This window comes from Panthera pardus, unplaced genomic scaffold (assembly GCF_024362965.1).
Source record: "Panthera pardus isolate Hobbes unplaced genomic scaffold, ASM2436296v1 HiC_scaffold_2, whole genome shotgun sequence".
In the NCBI taxonomy this organism is placed as follows: Eukaryota; Metazoa; Chordata; class Mammalia; order Carnivora; family Felidae; genus Panthera; species Panthera pardus.
In genome coordinates, this window is record NW_026526765.1 from 42199196 (window position 1) to 42215404 (window position 16209).

Below are 16209 nucleotides of genomic sequence, written 5' to 3' on the forward strand. Positions count from 1 at the left end.
AGACAGACAAATCAGTAGTCAGTTACCGTGCAGTGTAAGTGTTCAGGTGGGGCAGTAGCAAGTGCCAGCGGAGGGGTCACCCCCGAGACTTGGCAGCTCAGGAAGGCTTCCTGAAAGAGGCGCTGTCCGAGCTGAGGCTTGATGGGTAACTTGGGTGATGGTGGGAGGGAGGGCACATGCCAAGGCCCAGGGGCAAGCATGAGCACGTTTCATCGGGGACCTGAAAGGCTGTAGAGCTAGGACACAGCGTGTGTGGAGGCGTGGTAGGTGTCGTGGGAGACGGCTGAGAGAGGGCAGCGTGAGAAGGAGCTCTGGGCTGTGTTCTGAAGGCAATGGGGAGCCACCGAAGGGATTGAAGTAGAGGAGTGACATACCCAGGGTTGTATTTAAGGATACAAGCTCTAGTGCATTCTGGAATTTCCCCAAGGTCCTGTCACACTGCTCAAGTAATAGATTTTCCATGCGTACTGCTTACATAAACATCCCAGAGGGGCTGGGAGGCCCTGCCTCCAGGGACTCGATCTCCCGGCCAGCTGGAGAAGCAGGACGTACAGGCATCAGGCTGTTACCTGGTACCACAGGGCAGGATGCCGTCAGAGGGGTCCTATGGACCAGGCTTGCAGGTGCTCAGATAGGAGGGAGATCTGGGGGAGTGGGGGGCTGAGGTGCCCAGGGAGGCTTCCTGGAGGATGCAGGGCAGGGGCCGGGCTCTGTGGGATAAGTGGGATTGGGGGACGCGAAAGGGAAAGAGAGGCCCTCTCAGGCCTGGGGAACTAGCGTGGTGGTGTGAAAAGCTCCTGGGCCTGAGAAGGCCTCTCTTTCCCTTTTGCTCGGCCTCAGGACTCCTGAGTTCAAGGTCTCCTTGACCACAGGCAAGTAGCAAGTGCACTTAATCATGGTTTCTGCATGTGAAGAAATTTGGTGAGGCCCCCCAGCCTGCCCTGTCCTCTCCACTCAGCCCCAAAAGTACTCATTGTTGAGTCCTGGTTTATCCCAAGGAGTCCCTGGCTCCCTCCACCGGGACCTAGCTTCCAGCATGGAGGTCACTGTAGGGCCTGTCATGACAGGGCAGAGCCTAAAGTACCCTGGACGGGGGTTATGGAAAAAATTGGATTCCACTTTGGCAACATCAATCAGGAAGAGCAGGTAACCCGAACAGTCCATTCATCTCACCTTGCTTGTCTGTTTTTGTTTGTTTTTTAATTTTTAAACATTTATTTTTGAGAGAGAGAGAGACAGAGAGAGTGGGGGAGGCGCAGAGGAGACAGAATCCGAAGCGGGCTCCATGCTGTCAACGCAAAGCCTGACATGGGACTTGAACCCACAAACCGTGAGATCATGACCTGAGCGGAAGTTGGACGCTCAACCGACTAAGCCGGCCAGGCGCCCCTCATGTGTTCTTATCGTAATTTCTGAACTTGTCTTTTCTGCCTTCTCATCTGTAAAATGGGCCCAACTCCTGGTCTCACAGGGTGGTGGGTGGGAGTAGTAAATGGAACAGTCAGTGTGACAGCTCATGGGTCACACATCCAGGAGCCTCACTGCTGTGCCCTGAAGGAAATGGTGAGCTCTGGCCACCAGGTGGCAGCAGGGCTCTACCCGTCCGCTGCGGGTCCTCCCGAAATGCCCTCGGGCTGGGTAGATGGCGCAGTTGAGAGGAAGGACCCGGTGAGAGCTTAGGGAGTGGTGGGGACTGTGTTGGACCAGAGCACTCCCCCACGGTCCAGATTTGCTGGCAGCTTCTCGGCTGCAACCAGTGTTCCACAGAATGAGGGCCCAGCAATGCCAGACGTTCTGATTCTTCAAGAGAAGCCAGAAACCAGGGTTGTGTCTGTTTTTATTTTTTGTTTGTGAAATCCGTGTGGAGATTGTATGGGCCACAACAAGCCCCGCTTTGCATCTTCTGCCTGAGTGTGGGTGGAGAGTCTCTTCTGGAGAATGAGTGTCATTTCTTTATAGTTCCTCTGAAGTGCCTTCATGTGTCCCCACTTTACCCAGACATTAATCCCCCTTCCTTGGATCTCTGGGAGCGCGGATTCCTTTCATACTCCTGTTACTATTGCCATCTTCAAACTTACTGGATGGTGTCCCATATTTTCTGACCCACCCATGAGGATCTCCACGGTACCTATCCCACAGATTTCTTTTAAGTTTATTTATTTGAGGAAGAGAGAGAAAGACAGTGCCACTGGGAGAGGGGCAGAGAGAGAGAGAGAGAGGGAGACCGAGAACCCCCAGCAGGCCCCACGCTGCCAGCACAGAGCCCAGCTCGGGGCTTGGAATCACGAAACCGTGAGATCATGACCTGAGTGAAAACCGAGAGTCAGATGCTTAACCGACTGAGCTGGCCAGGCACCCCTCCTGCAAAATTCTTTTAAGGATTAAATGAGATACTGCTATAACACCACTTAGCCCGGCACCCAGCACATTAGTGCTCAACAAACACAGTTATCATCATTATGGGGACCTCAGCAGAGACGGCATGACATGGGGGGACAGGTCCGTAGGGCCTGTCTTTCTCCCTTGTACGTGGGAGAGTGATGAGGCCTGCTACTTCCCTACGGGGAGGAAGTCGCTGATCCTGGCTCCTGAGAGCGTGGCTGTAGTTGGACACAGCCCCTCCCTCAGAGGCTGCCGTCACGCCCCAAAGGCATCCCTGGAATCTTCCCTCTTCTGCCCTCTGTGGTGTGGCCAGGGTGGGCAGGTTTCCCGTCCAGGGCCACGCTCGAGGGCACCAGTGGCCCGGATTCTGCTGCTTCTCTCCAACGGTATCCTTTCTGCTGTCCTGCGCCCGGACAAGTGGGACAGGCACCCAGGCAGCAATCAGCATCCTGATTCTGCCGGAGCAGCAACTCCGGTCACAGGCTTGGGGCCTTCTGCACCCAGGGGCGTCTTCTCGGCCTATTCCCTGAAACCAGAGCTTGCTGGGGCTCCCGTAGCAGATTAGGGAGCAAAGTTTTGTCCTCCCGGGCTCTGACTTCCGGCTGGGCTCAGGAGCACCGGCTGCTGCTGTCTGGTCCCTACCGAGGCCCCAGGCGGCCCCTGTGCTTCTAGCACATCTCAGGTGGTTCTGGGTTCCCCGTCTTGGGCCCATCCGCCTGTCCTCAGGGGACGGGGCATCCTTGGAGCCTGTGAGTGGAAAGGGGGCTCTAAACAGTAGCCCCAGATTCGGAACAGCCCTGGGCCGCGGGAAGTTTAAGCCGGAGCGAGTGATGGGGCCGCAGCCATCCCCTCTGGGCAGCTCGCACCTCCAGAGGTTGGCTGTTGGCTTGCTCGCCCTCGCCTTCATCCTCGGCCCTGCTCTGCTCTGTGCTGCGGGGAACTACATTTCCCAGGCCTCCCGCCCTCTGCTTTCCTGGCAGGGGCGAGGTGGGGAGAACCCAAGGTATTTCTCCCTCTCTCTCTCTCCATCGCTCCTTGTGGCTGGTCTTCTCCATGGTTCCAGCCCCTACGGGACAGCCCCTCTCTCCCCGTGGCCTCAAGTCTCGTTGAACAGACCTGGCTATGCTTCCCTGTTTCTGTCAGTAGCTTCCAACACCGGACACTAATAACACTGCCTCTTCCCTGCGTCCCTCCAGCCAAAGGACTGGAGTGTCTTTTTTGCTGTTGTTAACCTCTGGGGTGCTCCTTGGATCTTCTATCCTCTGCGTAACCTCCTCCCTATATTAAGTTTTTCTGTTCAAAATGCATCGGGTGGTTCTCTTTCCGACCAGACAGTGACTGATAGGTTGCTCAGTAGCTAGGGGTGCAGGGAGGGACCGGGCAGTGGAAATATGGGGCTCCCAGGTGCCCCTGCGTGAGGCTGCCCAACCCTCAGGGAAGATTGGGACCATCGCCAGGTCTGCTGCACCTTCCCTGGGGCAGGGGACTGTCCAGCCCTCCCATCTGGAGCTCTTGGAAGTGTCTTCAGCAGCAGATAGCAGCTGAGTGGGTCACACCCCAGGGTCAGTGGCTGTGAGAATCTGAGCGGTCCCTAGTCTTGGCCAGCTGAGGCTGTGCCTGCAGGGCTCTAAGCAGGCAGAGGCCCAAAGGCAGCTGTATGAGAACAAAGCCAGGCTGTGGGCAGGAGACAGGGTCACCTCCTTCCAGCCATAGTGCCTGGAGTCTGGTCCTAGCTCAGGAGGGGCAGTGAGCCCCAGGTCAGGGAGATAGGGAGTGGAGGTGGGGCTTTTGGCCAAGGCGGAGCCTGCTTGTCTTGATTCTGGGGTCTCAGGGTTTCTGGGTGTATCAGCAGAGCCTCTGACCTGGGGAAGGACCAGTGCATTAACAGTGATCACCACAGCGTCTTGTCACAGCTCACGGGGCTGCTTGAGGGTGACATGAGGGAATCCACTTGACATGATTAATTCAGTACCTGGCACATAGCAAGCTCTCAAGAGCTGCAGGCTAAAAAACAAACAAACAAACAAACAAATACAAACACAAACACAAATCTCACCAGCAGCCCAGCACCGTGGAACTCATTCTGCAAGCATTTCACGAGCCATGCCGATGTCCTAGTTAGGATTGAGCCCCAGGCCTCTCCCCTGGGACACAGCCAAGGCTGGGAGCACAGATCCAGCGGCCAGGGCAAGGAAGGGGGTTGGGTCAGGTGAAAGAGTTGTGAGCTTGGGAGGGCACACTCCCTAGGGACGTGGGGGAGGTGGCAGGTGTCCAGCAGGGGGTCAGAGCCCCCGTGGGGCACTTGAGGACAGCTCTCTCCTAGTGTCCAGGAAGGAAGAGATCGAGGCCAGGTCACAGAGTGAGCAGTAGGGGCCCAGTCTTTGGGTTGAAGTTCAAGTCCCAGGCCCTGAGGACCCGGGGATCAGGCTCAATAAGGACACAGAGATCCTGGCAGGAGGCAGAATTGAGAGCTGGGCACCAGGTTAGGAGGTTCCAGCACAAGGGACTTCATCCAGCACAAGGGACCCATGAGCCCTGGGACCTAGAGCTGCTTGGAACCCACCCACTCCCACCCCGTACGAGGGCAGAGTTGAACCTGGTGGGTACCGTGGACCGGATCAAAGATACAGAGGTGGTGGTAGTCAGGAGCCCAGGCTTCGTGTTGCAAAATGCTCGAGTTCAAACCCCGGCTCAACACTTACCCACTGTGTGACCTCAGCGAGCAAGTTGGTCCATCTCTCTAAAACCTCACTTTCCTCTCTGTGGGCAAATCAGGAAATGGTCCTGCCTCAAAGGGCTGTCGGGATGTCGAAAGGGGATAAGGTAGGGAAGCGCCTGCTGTATCTGGTGATGCACTGTATCGAGTGCTTAATAAATGATTGATCCTTGAGCACGTAAGCCACCCCCTCCACGGGATCCCTTCCAAACGTTGCAGGCAGTGACCCTGCACCCGAGTTTTCTTGCCTCTGGGCTAACACTGCCTGCGTCTTCACCGTTCCTCCAACGTCTGTGTTCCTGACCCTCGACCACCTCAGACTCTGAAAAAATACCCCCTCACTACAGGGCCTCTTTTCGAAACTGAAGACAAGTAGATATCTTCAGAGGCCAAAGGTTGTTCCCCTGGGAATGTAACTGCGACCACGTCCTCGAAGACTCTCTGGAGATTGGAGTTGGCCATCTTGAATTACTTCACTCTCCGGAGAGGCCTCCCCAGCAGCCGTGGGCCCGGTGGCAGATGGCCTGGCTGATACGGCCAGCGTTCGAGTGTGCCTTCCCCTGACTTTTTCAAATTCCCAAATGTTTCTACCTCAAATTATTTTTCATACCCCCCCCACACCCCCAAAATCCATGGGACGGAAGAGCATGCATAAAATAAAAACACAAGCACAAGGATCGCTCCCCCCCACCGCCACCTCGCCACCCACACCCACACATACCCCTCACGTAACCCCCGCACCTACCCACACACACCCGTAGCCGCACAAACACGCATCCCCAGTGCACACCCCCACCCCCCCAACCCCCCCCACACACATACCCAATTGAAAAAATCTCAACATCCATTTTCTTCTCCTTTATATCACACCCCTGGCCACCTCCCAGGCCAGAGACTCTAAGCTATGGCACGTCCCTTAGGAGTCATGTGTCCCCACCCCCACCTGGAGAATCACAGCCACCAGCTGGAAACTCTGGGCGCAGCGTTCCTTTCTGTAGTCCTACTGGAGTGATACTGTGTTTTTGTTCATGTATTACAATATGCAGGTACCACGTTATGTTTAACAAAATTGAATATGGAATTAGAATTGTGTCACTTGCTCCCCAAGGGACGGTCACACTTCTGTGCCTCCTCACAAGGTACGGCAGCAACCAATACCTACTCGGCAACCGCCACCCCAAAGCCCCCAGCCTTCTCCTCTCCGTAAATGGCGCCAACCGTCCCTTCAGTCATTCAAGCCCCCAACCTGGCATTCGGCCTGCTTCCTCTCTCCCTCTCAGCCCCTCACATTCAACCCCTCAGCGAGGCCAGTCAACCTTCCTGCTGTCACCCCACTCCCTGCCTCCACTGCCTCCTGACGGTCACTCTGTTCCCACCCTCGTCCGTCACCCGCAGCCCACTGGCCACAAAGCGGTCAGAGTGACTCTCCAAACACGCAGAGAATGTCCTGCCCCTGCTCGACACTGAACAAAACCCCAACTCCTCACTCTAACCTAAAAGACCGTGCCTCCTTCCCACCACATCACAGACCTTCCTGACCTTTGATCACCATATGAGGCCACACTGGCTTTCTCTCTTTCTATTCCTCGTGACTCGAAGCTTGTTCCTGACTTCGGGTCTCTGCACTGGCCCTTCCCTTCTCTGGCCGCTCTACCCCCAGATCTGCCCATGGCTTAGCTTCTTGCCAGGAAGGTCAGCTCCTCAGTGATACCTTTGCTGACCACTCCACCTGGGTAGCCTCCAACCCTCCCCACCCCGACCCCAGTCACTCACTATTACATCACCCTTACTGTCATTGCAGACTATATCATTTCCTCTTATTTTCTTATTAGTTAGTTTGTTGTCTGATTCTCCCTTTAGAAAGTAAGTTCCTTGGGGCGCCTCGCTGGCTTAGTCTGTAGAGCATACAACTCTTGATCTTGGGGTTATAAGTTCGAGCCCCACATTGGGTGTAGAGATTACTTAAAAATTTTTAAAAATCTTGGAGCGCCTGGGTGGCTCAGTCGGTTAAGCGTCCAACTTTGGCTCATGATCTCGTAGTTTGTGAGTTTGAGCCTCACGTCAGGCTCTGTACTAACAACTCAGAGCCTGGAGCCTGCTTCGGATTCTGTGTCTGCCCCTCCCATGCTCATGCTCTGTCTCTCTCTCTGTCTCTCAATAATAAACATTAAAAAAAAATTTTTTTTATTTAAAAAAATCTTAAAAAAAGAAGACAGTAGGATCCTCAAAGGTAGAGATTTTATCCATCTTATTCAGTCCTAAATTAAAATATGTGTTAGTATGTCCCCAAATGAGATATCCTTATAGTAAAAAATTATTTATGGTTTATACTCAAATCAGATTTAACTAGGTGCCCTGTATTTTCGCTGGTAACCCTACTTAAGCTCCATGGGTCCACATCTTGGGAACCTGGTCCCGTGAGAATGAAGCTGGCACAGGAAGGGAAGAGAGGAAATGTATAGGGATTTGCCGAGGGCCACATAGATGTTAAGCAGATTAGATAGAACAGGTTCTACACCTAGCTTCGTCTGATGCCCGGTCCAGTCTCTTGTCCCCTGTACTCACCCGCTGACCTACAGAGAATTCCCACAGAGCAGGACATCTCTCAGGTCCTCCAAAGTCACCCACTCCTCTTCATCCCCACTGCCAGTGAACTTGCAGCTTGGGGTTCCCCAAGCGCTCACCTGCCATCTTTTTTTTTTAATTTTTTTTTTCTTTAACCTTATTCACTTTTGAGAGACAGAGACAGAGTGTGAGCGGGGGAGGGGCAGAGAGAGAGGGAGACACAGAATCCGAAGCAAGCTCTGGGCTCCCAGCTGTCAGCACAGAGCCCAACTTGGGGCTTGAACTCATGAACCGTGAGATCATGAGCTTAAGTTAGACACTTAACCAACTGAGCCACCCGGGTGCCCCATCACCTGTCATCTTACAACAGCCTCCAGCTGTGTCTCCAACTGTGTTCCTCCCGCCTTTCCTCTGTTTTTCACAAGGTCACTGCCAGGGAGAGCTTTCAGAGACACAAATCTGAATCCAGGCTTTGGCAGGACCTTCCGGGGTTCCTGACCGTGGCTTTGTGGTGTGGACCCTGTTTATTCCTTCCCTTCCTTGACCTCTGCACACTGCAATGCTCTCTCTGGCCTCCTTTGCACTCTCTCTTTCATCTGGGTGGTAGGTACACCCTCCCGCAACCTCCTCCCCCTGCTAAATCATCCTTCAAGTCTCAGTGATACATCACTTCCTCCAGGAAGCCTTCCTTGCTTAGTTCAGGTCCTTTTCCTATGTATACCTCTACTCAGGTCCTTTTCCTATGTATACCTCTACTTGGGGTCCTTCTCCCTCTTTGAAATTGCCTTTTTACTCGAGGGTCTCTCCATGGAGTTAGCTCCACGAGGGCGGGGGCTGTGTCTGTTTGCACTGCACCCCCGAGCCTGGCAGGGTGTCCGACATGGTTGATGTTCAGTGGAAAAGCTGGGGAAGGAATGAGGATTCTCTGAGGACATTATGTTTTACTAAACTAAGCACCAAGGTTCAGTTTCCTGGCACACAGTAGGCTCCCAGGACACATCTGTTGAATGGACGGTGGATGAATAAATGAATAAACAACATGGCTCAACCCCTCCCCCGCCAGACACACGCTGGATGCGTTCACCTCTGCGCTTTGCAGTCTCTTGCAAAAGAAAAGGCATCTCGACTCCCGGTTTGGATACTGTGGGGTTTTGAGTAGGAAAAAAAAAAAATAGTGCTCCTTCCACAAGAAGAGTTTCAGGCCATAGAGGCCTTTCTTCTTGGCAAAGGGAGGGGGGAGGGAAAGGGCCTCAGCCCAGTTTCCGGATGGCCTTAATTGGCCCCAAACAGACTAATAAGGTGTGAAATTGGCTTCATCCTCCACCACATCTCCCCAGCCAGCGTGTCCCTGTAGCGTCTCCCTCTGCTACCACGGATGCAGCACTGTCTCCAGCCTCTCTGTCCCCGGCAGACAGGCGGGTCATGACGCCCACGCAGCCCATGGCACAGGGCTCTGCAGAGCCCATGAGGCCATTTGGCCTTGGGCCAGGATGGGCTTTCAAAGCCAGAAGCATCCGATGTGGCGCGTCTGACGCACCTCCTAAGCCAGCCCCTGGCCTCTCCTGTCCTGATTTGCTCCTCTGGCACTGGCTTCTAACGCAGGTGCGGGGGCTGGAGGGGGGGGCACCGCGTTAGGGGAGCTCTTTGAGACTCTCCCCCGACCCTCCCCCCGCCACCGTTGCACCAAATGCAGGGCTGGAGAATCAGAGCCAAAGGGACCTCAGAGAGCAATGAAATTGGGGAGCTCAGGGGAACCCCTGGGGTGCCTTTAGGGCTGCTCGGGGGATAGCTGGAGGCTTCTGCGCCCCTCCTTCCACTAGGACAGGACCATTTTTGCATCAGTCTTGTTTACTGGCTCCTGTTTAAGAGAGTTCCTAGGAAGAAAGGGATTCCATGGCTGTAATAAGTCCTAAAACCAGCAGTCATTCCCAAACCTGCCTGTGAATCCGAATCAATGGGTGACTTGGTCAGAAATACAGATTCTGAGCCTTGTAGTGTGTTTGCCCACTCAGCCCCCATTTTCTCTCCCCGCCCCCCTCCAGGAGAGCCCCTATGTTAGGTTACAAAGCTATGCCCCTCCCCACATACGACCCAGTGTGGTTCGGGTGGAGACCTGCCCCCGGGTCTCTAGGAGTGAACATGTTCCCCAGGCCCGGCCAATCACAGGCATGGTCAGCCCAGGGTCAAAGCTCACTGCAGTGGCAGCCCCAGGATTTTGGCAGAGCTTTAGGGGAAGAGATGTTCTCTTTTCTCGGAGGCCCTAGGCTGTAGCTGTCAGCTTGGAACTGCTAGCTAAGAATGAAGCCGACACAGAGGCCGACCACGACAAGGGATCAGAGAGAGAGAGAGGCAAACGGACATTCCTCGCGACATGTCAAGAGCACCTGGACCCAGCCATGTCTGAGGTTTATCCCCCTGGACTGTTCAGATACACGAGCCGATAAATTGCCTTTTTTTTTTTTTTTTTTGGCTTTGGCCAGTTTGATTTGGGGTTTCTGCTACTTGGACGCGAGAGTCCTGACTACTACATAGACCCCTGTCTCAGATCTCCTGAATCGTGGTGTCTGTGGATGGAGTCCAGGAATCTAGAGTTTTCAAAAAGCTTCTGAAGACATTCTGCTCAAGTGTCAGCACCTCGTAAAGTCCTTGTGTGGACATCACCGAGATCCCGGTCCAGCGATGCACAGATAAAAGTGATCCTTCCATAAATAGCCAGCATAATCGTCTGTCGGCACGCTATTCGGGATCTCACTCCTCACCACGCCTCAGTGAAGAACGCGTTGTTCTTCCCATTTGACAGAGGAAAACGCTGAGGCCGAGAGAGGTGCGTGCGAGTGTTCAAGGGCACACAGCGAGTAAGTAAGGGATCTGGGAGTGTGAGTCTCTGAATGAAGCTCATCCACTTTCCAGGATTCTGCACTTCCCAGAATAGTCCCTCGGCTTGCCTACAGCCTCAACAGCTGGTGTGGAAAATGTCCTCTGTCTTCAGAGACTCTCAACAAGCCAAGCCTGTCTGAGTCGCTTCGTGTGCTGCGGCTACCGGAAGGGAGGGCTCCAATGCAGCTGACGGAAACAAAAAGGGACATGTATTATATTACCTTCTAAGATGCCCCAAAGTAGGAGGCCTCCAGCGTTGGTTAACTCGGAGGCTCGGTTGTCACAATCAAGAGCTCAGGTTCCTTGCATTTTTCGGCTCCGTCCTCTTTGGGTGTCAACTGTCCTTCACGCTGGCTTTCTTCTTGGTCACGAGGTAACTGCTGGATTTCGAGACATGACGACGTCCAGCGAAGGGGAGGCGGTCTGTTTCTTCCGGCGTGTGTCCTCTCATCGGTGAAAACATGGTTCCCCAAAGAGCCTCGCGTCACTGGTCAGAATTGCATCACGTGTGTATTCCTAGTCCAGTGGTTGGCAAGACGGGTCGGAACCTCACGATGGGTGTGGACCACTCACGATTCACCCTGAGGCTGGGCTGAGTGGACACGTGAGCAGCGCAGGGCTCTTCAAGAAGGAAAGAAGGAAGGGGACAAAGGGTGTTGGATCGTGTCTGCCAACGCAGTTCCTCTCCTGGCCCAGAATACTCTAGAATGCTCCAGAAGCGTCTCTCTTTTCATTAGGCACGATCCTTGCGGGACGGTCCATTTTCAAAGTTCAAAATCCTTCACGTGGCTTCCTCAACCATTTCTCCAGTCCTCTCCCATAGCCACTAAGACGTTCCAAAGAAACACAGGACTTTCCCTCCAATATCCAGAGCTGCTCTACCTGGCTTTAGTTCCCTCACTGTCTGTTGGACTCATACCAGTGGGCTGGGTTGCTGGGAGGACTGATCGGCACGTGGGGCGGCGGGCATGCGGTGTATCCCGTTTCCCCTGCTTCTAACTGCAGAATGCACGTTGTTCCTTAGGGACCCACCCCCTCCCACTCTCAAGCCATGTGTCATAAGCGACAATGACCCTCGTGCCAAGCCCAACCCCTACGAGGCCTCTTCCCCTGCATCCTGGGGCATGAGACTTAGGCCGATCCAATCACTGCCTTCGGTGCCTCTTGCCACAGGACGTGGTTTAGGATGGACGATAACCCCAGTCTGCTCCGTGAAAGTCAGTTCCTGGGCCTTGGGCTCAAACTCCTGGGAGGAGACAAATTTTATTTCCACCAGGCTTGTTGCGCTACAGGCTTTCAGCGACCGTTTTTGCAACTTCCCGGGGAAAGCCGGTCTGAGGGCGAAGCTAACACGAAGCCAAGAGACCGAGACCCAGAGACCCTCGGCTGCGGGACCCAATCGGGCCTGGCGCTAGACACGGCGGCACATCTCACTTTCCTTTCTTGGTCAACCTAGTCTCACTGGGCACTCTGCCCCTTGTAATCAAAAAACAACTAATATAGCATGTGTTTTGGAAAAGCTGAACTGTGCTCGCCTTTGGCTGAGTCGTATGTGTGTAAAGGGGAACAACGGGAGATCACATTGGGAAACTTGGCTGGAGACACGTGGCACAGGGCCTTGAGGACTTTGAGACAGCGCCCCCCACCCCCAGCCCCACCCCTCTGTCTCTGAGCCCCCTGGGGTGGGGGGGGGGGTCGTGCAGGATCTCCGGAGGCCAGGTGGGGAGGTCCCAGGAGTTGCCAGGCAGGCTAAGCTTTGCCCTCGGGATCCGGCTAAATGTTTTTGCAGCTGCTGATAAGGTAGGATTCTTGACCTGCAACAGGACTCAACCTCCAGGCATGCTTTCTCCAGGGGACAGTTGGGAGAGTCCTGCAAAGTTGACAATGCTTGGAAGAAAGGAGCTGTGACCATGATCAACTGCTCCGGGAGGTGGGGGCAGTGGGGGGCGGGGGGGCAGGGATGGTGATGGTGAGGAGAAACCCAGTGCAGCTGATGAGAAGGTCTGGGGATGCCACCAATTGTGTCCACATCCCTGTTAAGTCGCCTGGAATGGGACAGTGGGCGGGCCAGAGTAGGGGCAAGGACATCTCCTCCCTCCTTCCACAGACCTGCTTCTATTAATGCAGCCGGAGATGGCACACACTTTGGGGACAGCACATTAGGCTTTGCATTTAAATGGACATCAGCTGCTGCTACTATGTTATATCCCCCCCCCCCCCAGTGGCCCCAAGTCCTCCAAACTGTCTCCCCACTGAGGAGAACTGCCTCTACCCTCAACTCCTTTTCAAGACTCCGCGAATCAAAAATCTGGCCCTCCTGGTGAGGTGGGAGGTCTCTACTACCATCTGCAAGAGCCTGGAAACACCATGGCCCAGCCCCTGAGGCAGTGCCTACTCCCTAAAGAAACCACTTTCTTGATCAAGGCATATTCCATTCGGCTGGTCCTTCAGGTGTTTTTCGGGAGGATTCGGGGAAGGAAAAAGACAGCTCTCACACAGCTGTGGCCGCTCCATGACAGGTAGGCCTGGACATGGGTGTTAGAGCTCTTTTATCGATACATGGATACTCAAACACAATCGATTTATTTCCCCAGGTATACTGACAGTGTGCTAGGGGGTGGCTGGGTTGGAACCGGTTTTCAGGCTCCGCTACAAACTGTCCCTAGAAGCAGCAGCAGCCCCAGGGGCGCCTGGGTGGTTCAGTCGGTTAGGCGTCCGACTTTGGCTCAGGTCATGATCTCACGGTTCGTGGGTTCGAGCCCACACATCGGGCTCCGTGCTGACAGCTTGGAGCCTGGAGCCTGCGTCAGATTCTGTGTCTCCCTCTCTCTAGCCTTCTCCCGCTCATGCTCTGTGTCTGTCTCTCAAAAATGAATAAACAGTAAAGAGAAAAAAAAAAAAAGAAAAAGAAGAAGCCCCAAGCTCTTGCCCTCTCTAGGCTCACTAGAGGGTAGCTCTGGGTTTATAGCTGAACCTGGAAACTGGGAAACCATTTCCCTCCCCGGTTTCATTAAGGAAGTTGCCTCCCCCTGACCGTCTTGGGCAGGGATGGGGTCATTTTTGGTTCCATCCTCCTATGCTGGCCTCCTCCAATTAAAGTCAAAGAGGTCATTCACCTGGGTAAATCAGCGGGGGAACATGCTTTCTAAAATGTTCTTTCTCTGGACTTTGGCTCTGGCAAGGGCAGTGGCAGTGGTAGGGTCATTGACAGCATCTAGTTAAAGGCAATGGTTGCTTTTCCTGCTTCCTGCTTCTTGGCCCTCAGAATTTCCTTAATTCCTGCTGACCCAAGCCTCCTCTTCTAGTCTTTCATCAGTTGTGGAAGCTTCCATTGGCCTTCCCCCCCAAACCCCTGTTCTCTATATTCTGGAGCTTGTACCAATCACCCTGTGTGATACACCCCCCAAGGGTGGAGTATCTTTTTCCCTCTCTTACTTCCAGGACTCGCCCGATTCCTTCCTCAGAGGATAGTTTACATTCCCCAGGACAGATCCCCACCTTGCTTCATATGAATCCTCGCAGAAAAAGCAAAAAATGCAAAAGAATATGCTTCCCGAATGTTGTCACTATTCGTGCAGGGTGGTGAGATACCCGGAGGGCTTCATTTTCCCCTTCTAGTACATCTTTGTCTCCTGAAAAATCGTTCCCTATGTCCATACACTCTATTTATGATCTTTATCATAACAATGATGCACACGCGTATGCTTGTTGGATTGCAACCAAGACACTGAGCAAAGGGCAATGAAGCCCTTTTTCGTGCTGAAGGAGTGAGCCCCGTCCCTGCATGGGTGTCCTTGAGCGGGGGCTCAGCACTGGCGACTGTTATCATCCCACTGCTATGGGTGAATTTATTAACAGAGTCAAGGGCTGACATCCCATTGGCTTTGTTGTACGCATGACTCAGGACCAGTCCTCGCCCTTCTTGGTCCCCAGGTCACCCCACATGAACAAGGAGAGGATGGGACTAAATGACCCGTTCTGCTGTTCAGTTCCGGGGCCTTTTGGAAGGGCATTGCCAGATGGAAGCAGCAGCCGGGAGAGAAGCTGGAATCCTACTCTGGGCAGAAAGGCTCTTGAGGTGTGCTGTGTTTCAGACCCTTTGAGTTCCACACGGCAAACACCCACCTCCATTAACTCAAGCGAAAAAGAATTGGTTGGCTTATCTAGCTGAAACATTTAGGTCGGGAGTCAGGTGTGGCTAGATCTAGGGTGTAAGAAGGCGTCACGGGACCTGGTCTCTATTGGTCTCTTCTGCTGTCTGTTGCCTGCTTCGCCATCAGACAGGCTCTGCCCCTGCAAAGGCACGATGTAGCAGCCCCAGGCTTACACCTTCCCAGCCTAGAGCCTCTTCCCAAGCATTCTGGCAAAAGTCATAGGGCTGACTGTCACTGGGCTCTATTAGGTGACATGCCCGTCGCTGAACCACTCACGGAGCCAGGGTATAGATTCTGTGGATTGGCTAGATTTGGTCATGTTCCTGCTCCTAAGATTGACAAGCAAGGTAAGGACCACTCACACCTGTGGCCTAAGAGGTGAAGAGGGGTAGGGTGGTTGACGAAAGACAAGTCAGGAGCTATTACTAGAGGGGAAAGGATGCCGGGAAGGAAAGGCCCTCCCCACTCGGGTGGGAAAAGCCCACTCGGGTTCATCTAGATCAGCTGGTATCAGAGTGTATCCTCCAGATGGGCAGCATGGACGTCACATGGAAACTTGTTAGAAACACAAGTTCCCAGGCCTATGGGCTGGGCGGGGCCTGACCCTCCGGGAGATATGGACACACAGTGAAGTTTGAACACCACTCACATACACCAGTGGATCTCACGTCTGACTTCAGTTAGAATCCCCTGGGGAGTTTTTAAGCTGCTGACCCCACTCCCAACCAATGTGATCAGGGTCAGGGAGGGCATGGGGTCCAGCCCTTGGCATTTTTTGAAATGTTCCCCCAAGTCATTCTCGTGGCAGCCAAGGCTGGGAAAACTTTGAGCTCAATGGAACTCTTGTTCTCAGCTCCTTCTACCTTACGCAGTGGTGATCAACGAGGGTGTGTGGCCTGTCCCTCGACAGTTTATTGAAGTGGGACTCAGCAGGGGGCAAGTCAAGCCGAGCCACGTGGAATGACAACATGGAGGCGACACGTGACCCAACCAAGTGCGTGGATTCTGAACCAGGAATCCCCTGCCCGTGATAAATGAATCTTTACCACCCACCCACCCACCACCGAGTCACCCAAGATGGGGAGAACTAACTGGAGGGGAAGAAATAATAGGCACAGTTTACTTACTGGGTGCTCACTACATGCCAGGCAATGTGTTTGGCTCATTTCAATCTGATATAAGCCTGTGAGGTGGGTACGTCAGACTAAATGGGACCATCACCCTATGAGGTAGGGAAGATTAACTGTCAGAGAAAAAGACCCTTAGGGTCAAAGGGTAAAGTAAGTAGGCCTCAGAGGGCTGAGCTGGGATTGGAATCCAGAACAGTCTGGTTTGAAAGCCAGGGCTCTAACCCCTGCTCTCTATGCTGCCTTCTGGGGAAAGCCGTGGTATCCAGTTAGGAGAATAGGAGCTTGGGGCAGGGTTTTGAGAGGAATCTCAGATTCCACATTTTTGTTTGTTGATTTGTTTATTTATTTTTCTTGGTTTTAAAATTTTTTAATGTTTATTTCTGAG

At 53.6% G+C, this 16209-nt stretch overlaps 1 protein-coding gene across 3 annotated transcripts in view; it reads left to right on the forward strand.

Moving 5' to 3' along the window:
• Nucleotides 1–16209, forward strand: part of ARHGEF37 (Rho guanine nucleotide exchange factor 37) — a 103965-nt gene that overhangs the window by 54716 nt on the left and 33040 nt on the right. The window contains exon 13 of one of the 3 annotated variants that reach the window (XM_019464392.2): nt 10144–11010. The exons of the other annotated variants lie outside the window; for them this stretch is intronic. Coding sequence (XP_019319937.2) covers nt 10144–10272 — 129 coding nt within the window. The 3' untranslated portion in view covers nt 10273–11010. Of the gene's footprint in view, nt 1–10143; nt 11011–16209 lie in introns of those variants that run through there. 3 annotated transcript variants of the gene reach the window in all.